The sequence below is a fragment of the Pyrus communis genome, chromosome 9 (assembly GCF_963583255.1).
Source record: "Pyrus communis chromosome 9, drPyrComm1.1, whole genome shotgun sequence".
NCBI classification, from domain to species: Eukaryota; Viridiplantae; Streptophyta; class Magnoliopsida; order Rosales; family Rosaceae; genus Pyrus; species Pyrus communis.
In genome coordinates, this window is record NC_084811.1 from 24,215,661 (window position 1) to 24,223,620 (window position 7,960).

The window sequence follows — 7,960 nt, forward strand, 5'->3', positions numbered from 1 at the left end:
AGGGAATGATATTTGGTTAAAGGAACTTTGTTTGTAATTTACGTGGTGATCTCATTGTATTTATATATAGATACAAACTTTCAAGGACTGTTGACTTAACTCTTCATTTTAGTCTCTCAATTTCAAAATTGACCAATGTGGTTCCTGAAATTGATTACCGCATATCTATTTGTTTTCTTTTAAGTGTTTTTTTTAGAAACGGTAATGTCAGTGGGTTAAATTGATAAACATAGCGATAACGCGTCGTACTGTCTAGTACATTAATGCTAAAATGATGGGTCTGCCCCCCTTGAAAAAAGTAACAGGGTATTTAGGGCTTAATTTATGAAGATTTTGTGATTTTCTACTCGTTTTTCTCGTATGGTAAAACAGTTATATTTTCTACTCGCTTTTCTTGTATGGTAAGCAACTGAATTTATTTTATTCAATTAATGACATAAATTGTATCGTTTGACAATTTGATGCACTGATTCGCTGAATTTGACTGTAGTTTTCCATATTAATTTTGCTCTAATACTCTCCCTCTCTCTCTCTCCTCGCAGAAAAACCGAAACAAAATCATGGCTTCTCTGTGGCCGTCCGATCATAATAAGGCACTGTTCGAAGCAATGCAAATCAAACTTGCTGCTGGCACAATTCTCCTCACAGCACTTGCGTTTGCCACAACCATCTGCATGTCGTTGAACTCTGGCATCCGAACGTACCCCATTGCCATCAATCAGCAATCCTTCTCCCTCTCAAACTTAACAAACCCTATCTTGGAACTGGAGAGTGCCGTTTGGGATGCGGAATTGATATTCAGCCAAAACAATGGTCTCCAAGTTGACATCAAACACTTTCAGGGTTTTGTGTACTACCCGAAATTCAAGGCTCTGTGGTGTGCTTCGGTGAAGCCAGTGAACGTTGAGGCAAAGAGGCCGGACGCGCTGCTCATAAGATTTGATATGACAGAGTGTGGGGAGGAATTAGTGTTTGATGTTTTGAGAGAGGAGAATTTGAAGGAGGTTAGTTTGGAGGTGAAGATGGACTTGGTTGTGCCTTATCAATTTGGGAAAACTAGAATTTGGGCATGGCTTTGGGGTTTGAGTGTTGGAGAGACGTGTAGGGAGTTGAGAGTGGAATTTGTGTCTTCGTTTGGAGAGGGGAAGCTTGTTGGTGAGGGAGGCTGGTGTTTCGTCCCCTTGCCTGAGTATTGAGATTTATAAACATGAAGAATTTAATAAGACTTATTTTCTTGTGCCTTGTTGGTTTCTCTTTTTCTCGTTACTGAGTTATCTCACGAACTTAGGTGTCAAGCATCAGGAAAGAATTTGATTCTCACTCTCCTCATGTTTTCTCCTTACAAGATTCATACTGATGGGGAAGAGGTATTGTTTAGATCCGTATTTCCCTTAAAAAAGAGAAGCATATTTTTCACTTGATTTTACAGTTTTGTGAGGTATAAAATTTTGGGCACAAACTAACAATTGGGATTGGCACTTGATTTTTGCAGGATTCAATTTCCTTGTTTTCGTTTTCCAAGGTAAAGATAAAATTACTAGGTATATTTGGTTACTTTTTTGCTAGTGAAGAATGAAAGTAAAATAATGGCAGGACAAGTAGGGTTTTATGTCTATTGAAAGAAAATTTTATTCTTTGTAACGCAAGCGTTAGAGATCAGATACCAAATAAGGTACGTGGCAACTCACTTCTCAGACAATTTGCTTCAAGTTCAAAATTTGGCGTTTAAACAATTTGTTGCGCGACTGTCCACATGCTACTCACTTTTGGGTTGTTAATCCTTTGCGCTTGCAGGTGAACTCAGCACGCTCTCTCTTCATCAAAGAATGGTTATTCCAGATGGCAAATGATCTACCTAAGGTCAGTTAGCTCTAGTCGTGGTGGAAATCTAGGAACAATCTGTTTGGCAAGGGTAGATGGATCCGGTAGAAGGAGCTACCCGAGAATCAACATGGCTAGAGTAATATATATCTTCAAATACTAAAGCAAGCAACGCATGTGGCAGCGAAAATGGACGGTGCACTTCCGGTCCATGTTGGCTTGAAGTTAATTTTGATGGTGCATTTTGTGAGTCTAGCGGGAAGGGTTGCATCGACATCAGCGTCCAAGATTGAGAAGGAATTTTCTTTTTTGCTGCGGCTGCATCGCCGGTTGTTTTGTCCACCTCATTTGGAAGCTATGGCGGCTCGTAGGGTCTTTGACAGGTGTAGTTTGAAGGTGATTTATTGCATGTGATGGCAACCATTTACTTCAAGACTCACAATCAGTCGTTGGCAGGCACCGTATTTCAAGTCCTAATGTGTGCAGTATAGCTCACCTAATCACTTACGGCATGAGCTAAGTTTTTTTTGTTTCGGTTTTGATTCTTTTTAATCAATATGTATTATTGTTTTCTCTCAAAATTTGGCGCATAAACACAGTACTGTTTGCAGTACGTAGCTCACTCTCTGAGACTGAAATATATAGGATTATCGTCGAATGAGAAATTCTTGATTGAGACTGTCGTGTGTAGTAGCTCATCTACAAATTAAAAGTGCAATCGGGTGAAGGTCACTTCCATGTGAGTGAGCTGCCGCACAGCGGCACAGGACAGCCTCACCCAAAATTCTCTCCGTTCACCTAGGTATTAATGAAAGCTTTACTACATATTTGGAAATTGGAATACGTATCAACTCAAATGTCAACACAATATTCATTTTCCAATTCTGCTAGCCATATCAATCCATTTACACTCATCAATTATTTACTTAACATAGAACTTCTAATTAATTACCTCGTCCCACGCTCTTTCCGCTCTTTTCACACCCCACGGACCTATTTTTACACTCTTAATTTCTTCAATAATTATTCTCCTTCATTTCCACATTCCTCTATCTCCCACCCCCCAAAACTCCCTCTCTTTCTCGCTTTTCTTTCTCTCCGGGGAGATTCTTGAGGGGAGAGAAATAGCAATAGATAAATACAATAGAAATACAAATATGGCTTCTACGGCCCAAAGTAATGAACCCCGCCCAGCAGATCAACCTCCGACTCAATTCTCAGAGACAGACCAATCTCGCCCCTCCGCGGCCGACCGCCCCCAGCCCGGGGGTACCTACCCTCCGTCCAATATGAGCTACCCTCAGCCTCAAAATGGGTATCCCCCACCCCCACCCTACCAGGGCTATCCTCCAAACGCCGGTTACAACCCTTATTACGCAGACCAGAGCGCGTATTACACCACCACGTACTCTCAACATGACGCAGCCGCGACCAGCTTCGCTCGCTGCTTCTGCATCATAATGTTCGTCATACTCATTGCGACCCTCCTCACGAGCATCATTATGTTTGCGGTTGTCCGTCCCGAAAATGTCAAGTTCAAAGTCGAGTCCTTCGGCGTTTCCAACTTCAACATGGTCCCCACAACCAAAGTGGTATCAGGCAAATGGGAGGCCACGATGTCCGTGGAAAACCCTAGCTTCGGCCTGAGGATGTTCGTGGACAAATGGGAAACTGCCTTGTACCACAAGGATGACTATTTGTCTTCGAGAGGGTCGTACCTGCAAGAGATGCATTTGGGCTCCAAGTCTAAGGGCACCATGCACTTGAAGATGGAGGCCTACAACTCGACGGTTGGGAGCGGGGTGGTGGAGGACATGGAGAAAGAACAGAAGGAAGGAGGGGGTGTGAGCTTCAACTTGAGGATGTCGGTCACGTACATGATGAAACATACGTGGTGGTATCGTAGCTATAGGGCTGGCACCCTCAGAGTGAAATGTACGGATTTGAAGGTAAATCTTCCGGTGGGTGCAAGTAGTGGAAGCATGCCCGGTGGGAGCTCAAGGAAATGCGACATTACCAACGGTTGGTAACTCAACTGCTACTTGAAATATATATATCATGTAATGATAGATGAGAAAACGGATCGGATTTTTGTTAATGGTTTCACGATCTCATTGATGATGATCTTCTTCCCATGTCTTCATTTGTGGGAGACTGTCTATTAATTGGTTGTATATTAGATGAAGTGGTGATATCTGTTACTCTGTTGTAGATACTTTAATTTTGTTAAATATTGGAAGACATTCCCTAGTTCCTTCCAAAACCAACGAAAGAAATATATCGGGGCATCCTGTGACTGAAACTAGTACGAACCAAATGGTTGTCATGATGAGTAGTGTTTTTGGTCGAAAAGGAAATTCATTACTTTATGCACTCAATGACTTGTTTGCAGTCACACTCTAAGATCACCTCTTGGAGATTATGACCTTTGCTACCTTTAAAGTTTAAACCCTTCAAAATTGCCTCATCTTCTACTTCTTCGCGATGGAGGTTCTTACACATACTGTAAGAGCAAACATGCCCAATAACTAGATCAAGTTTAGGCTAATAAATCACAAATTAATCAGGAACCAAGAACGGCTCTACAAGGGCACTACAGAGAGGACACTATATATAAAGTCTCTGTAACAACCCTAAGCACCAAGAATCATACCTGCAGAACTTGAAGAAGATGCAGCGTTGTCAAAACTCCAATGATAGTCCTTGTCCTAGAGAAAATTTTCAGTGTGCCCGGTACACGGAGTGTACCATTATACAAATAGTAGAATATGTGTGTTAAAAAGTTGATAACTTAAAAAATAAAATTTCTCACCACTTATATAAAAACACGCGGTGCATTCTCCATGTTCCAATCACAATGAAAAATTTCTCACCACTTATATAAAATAAGCATCAAGATAGTCAGATTCGATAACGATAGAGGTGACACCAAAACCAGCACCCAATTCACAACCACGAAGCAAAGCGACAGCCTCAGCTGCTGCAGCCGAGGGAGCGGTAAGAGAGTGCCTCGCGGCAGCCACAAACCTCCCCTCCTCAGCCCGCATAACCACCCCAGCAAAACCCAACTTAGAGACCTTTGACCAACTAGCATCCACATTAATCTTAATGTTAGGAAAGGTAGGAGCGCACCACCGAGAAACTTGGCCAGCCCGACCTGTTCCGTCCGATCTGCAAGACCCCAAAACCGTCCTCGCAGCCAAGAAAGAACCCAAACCAATAGAGACAGCAAAAAGCACTTTAGAATGATTAATAGGCACCTGATTAAACACAAAATCACAGCCAAATAATTTGAACTAAACATTTCCTACAAGACTTCCTGCACTTAATTTGAACTAAACAGCCGGCTATAATAATTCCCACTCCCGAATCCATAGAAACAGCCCGCCAGGCGCCATCAATGTCCACCTTGATTAGAGATGGTTCTGGGGAAGCCAATGAGCAACTCTTGGTTGGTCCATTGTGTTTGGACTGAAATTGAGCATTGGGCATGTTCAAGGCCCAATCTATTTAGTTCTCAACTGAAGTCATTAATGGATAGTTATTGTAAACAGAATGAACAGCGTGCAGGCCCAAGAATCTTAAAAGAAATTTCCATGTGGTATTATGGGCGGAAAAACTCTCTTTCACACTGAACAAAGAACTCACTTCGTTTTTACAGAAGGAAAGTGCTTTCCGATAGCATTTTGATAGCTTTTAGATGATATAAGCTCAAGTTGCAACGTAAATTCGTATCATCTGACAGCCATTGCATCAATAACTAGGTTCAGACAGGATTAATCTGAGAAGGAAAGGCTTTAACTTAGAAGGAAATCATGTTCTATAAAAAGTATTAGAAAGGCAAAAGACAATGACACTCAACTCACCACACAAAAAGACGTTAAAAGCTCTTCAACCTTCCTTTTTATAAATTTCTTTTGTAGTTCAACGCCTTTTTAATTGTATTCTTTTTTAAAGCTCTGCTACATTCCTGTAGTACCTATTTTTGGTGTTAAAAGTTAATTCAAAGCACTTCATTTACTAAAAAGAAATTGTGCAACTAGAAATAGAACTTACACGAATAAGTTTAATCTTTGCCCGGTTATGCATTTGCTTTCATTTACTTTGTTGTTGAATATTTGACGAGTGTTTAACTTCATTTCCTTCCTATCTTTTCATCTTCTTATAACTTGTCATACATTGTATTCGTACATTTATATAAGAATTGCAAACTGAGTTGAAACAAAATTAAATCAATTTGTATTTATCATTTGGAATACACAAAGAAAACATGCAGAAAATCCCTATTCCAAATCGAGATGGACAATGTGGGATCAAGTGCCGCGGCCGTTGAGGGCGCGCAAAAATTTCTCAACATTGCATACAGTGCTTTCAACTCAAAGTTATCGTCGTGCCGGAGATGCCGGCTATTAGTCCAACTGATTAAATTTAATCATTTCCCTAATCAACTATTAATTTATGGCAGCTTCCAACTGTCTGTAAAAGATAATTGTTATTGGATCCTTGATTAATATTAATCATTAATCCAAAACAAAATTACGAGATATTTGTTTTTTAAAAAACAAATTACATCGACAACAAGACGTTTGTTTAATCCAACTTTGTTTTCTCAGAATCCGAAACTCCTCGGAAAATAAATTAACCCTAGAAACTATCGAATTATTTATTTTTATTATTTTTTTTATTTCTCTTGGAAACCAAAAAAACTCCGACAAATCGAAGAAAAAAAATCTCCCATTTGAAATGGCTGCTGCTTCATCCGCATCGCAAGACAAGACTGTCACGGGTTATCCAACTCCGCCCGGCCAATACGCCGCCGGATACCCGGCCACCACAGCCTATCCCTATGTGGCTGCACCGCCGCACCTCAATCCCAATACTTACCAGCCCACGGCCCCGCCACCTCCCTACTACAATCCCCAGTCCAATGGGCCCTTCAGGCGCAAACCCACCATCCTCTGCCGCATCATGATCGGCGCCGTCGCCGTCTTCACCATCATGTCCATCATCTTCTTCATCTCCTGGCTCGCCCTCCGCCCTCAACTCCCCAAGTTCCGGGTCGAATCGGCCACCGTCTCCCCGCTCAACGCGACAGGCTCCGAGCTCACCGCCACTTGGGACTTCACCCTCCTCGCCGCCAACCCCAACCACAAGCTCACCATCTTCTACGACAGACTCGAGGCCTCGCTTATATACAACGATGAAGTTCTGCTCACCGCGGCGGCGCTGCCTCCCTTCGTATTAGCCAAGAGGAACCAGACGCGCGTCAATATCAAGCTCGCGACGGTGGGGGTTTACGTCGACGACGAGGTGGCGAGGGAAATCGCCGACGGGAAGGATCGGGGGTCGGTGAGGTTCGGAGTGGGTGTGGAGGCGTTGGTCCGGTTTAAGTCAGGGGTGTTTCAAACGAGACGTCGGTTGTTGCGGGTCTTCTGCGATGGGGTCGAATTCACCGGGTTTGCCCGGAATAATGGGACCGGGACTTTGACGGGTCAGGCAAGTCCGTGCAAGGTTGATTTGTGAGACTGTGAGTATAATAATATACAGATACGTTTTACATATTTTATTTTTCTTTCGTTCTTAACCCAAAAATTAGTGAACTTTATAAATTACTCCTTGTTTATGATCTTGGGCTATGAAATACAATTGTCTTGTGAATCTTTTTTCTTTTTTTTTCTTTTATGTTAATCATAGCATCATTTTTATCATATATTAGATTTCTTGGGCCGTTTTTCAATCTCAATTGTTGAAATAATCAGTTTTTTCAGTATGTCGTCGATATCTGATTACTATGTTTTAGGTGTTTGATCGCTGTGTGTTCAATATATCATTTTGATCAGTACAACAATTACGATTGGATTTCTGATCAATTTTTCAATTACCCATATATCTTACAGAATAGGTCAAATTGCAAGAGGGGAGTGACTTCTGTACTATCCTTTTTAGCTCCGGCACTTGCGGTGTATGAGGTCAAAAAGGGAGTAGAGAAATTACTCTCCATTGCAAAAACCATGCTTCCGGTGTGTCATATGCCGATGTGGTTGATGTGGTGAAAACCAGTTAGCATTCTCAATCCTTCTGCCCAATTTTGCCAATACGGATTACGGGGTTCATGTGCAATGTTAACGAGTCCTTTTAA

At 41.8% G+C, this 7,960-nt stretch overlaps 2 protein-coding genes across 2 annotated transcripts; both read left to right on the top strand.

Moving 5' to 3' along the window:
* Window positions 1–2,978: 2,978 nt before the first annotated feature.
* LOC137744552 (NDR1/HIN1-like protein 2) lies at window positions 2,979–3,851 on the top strand. The gene has a single exon (XM_068484339.1). The coding sequence runs from the start codon at window positions 2,979–2,981 to the stop codon at window positions 3,849–3,851; it is 873 nt and encodes a 290-aa protein (XP_068340440.1).
* A 2,602-nt stretch (window positions 3,852–6,453) lies between these two features.
* Window positions 6,454–7,487, top strand: LOC137746094 (uncharacterized protein At1g08160-like). Its single transcript, XM_068486158.1, has one exon. The coding sequence runs from the start codon at window positions 6,565–6,567 to the stop codon at window positions 7,342–7,344; it is 780 nt and encodes a 259-aa protein (XP_068342259.1). The 5' UTR covers window positions 6,454–6,564; the 3' UTR covers window positions 7,345–7,487.
* The last annotated feature ends 473 nt before the right edge of the window (window positions 7,488–7,960 follow it).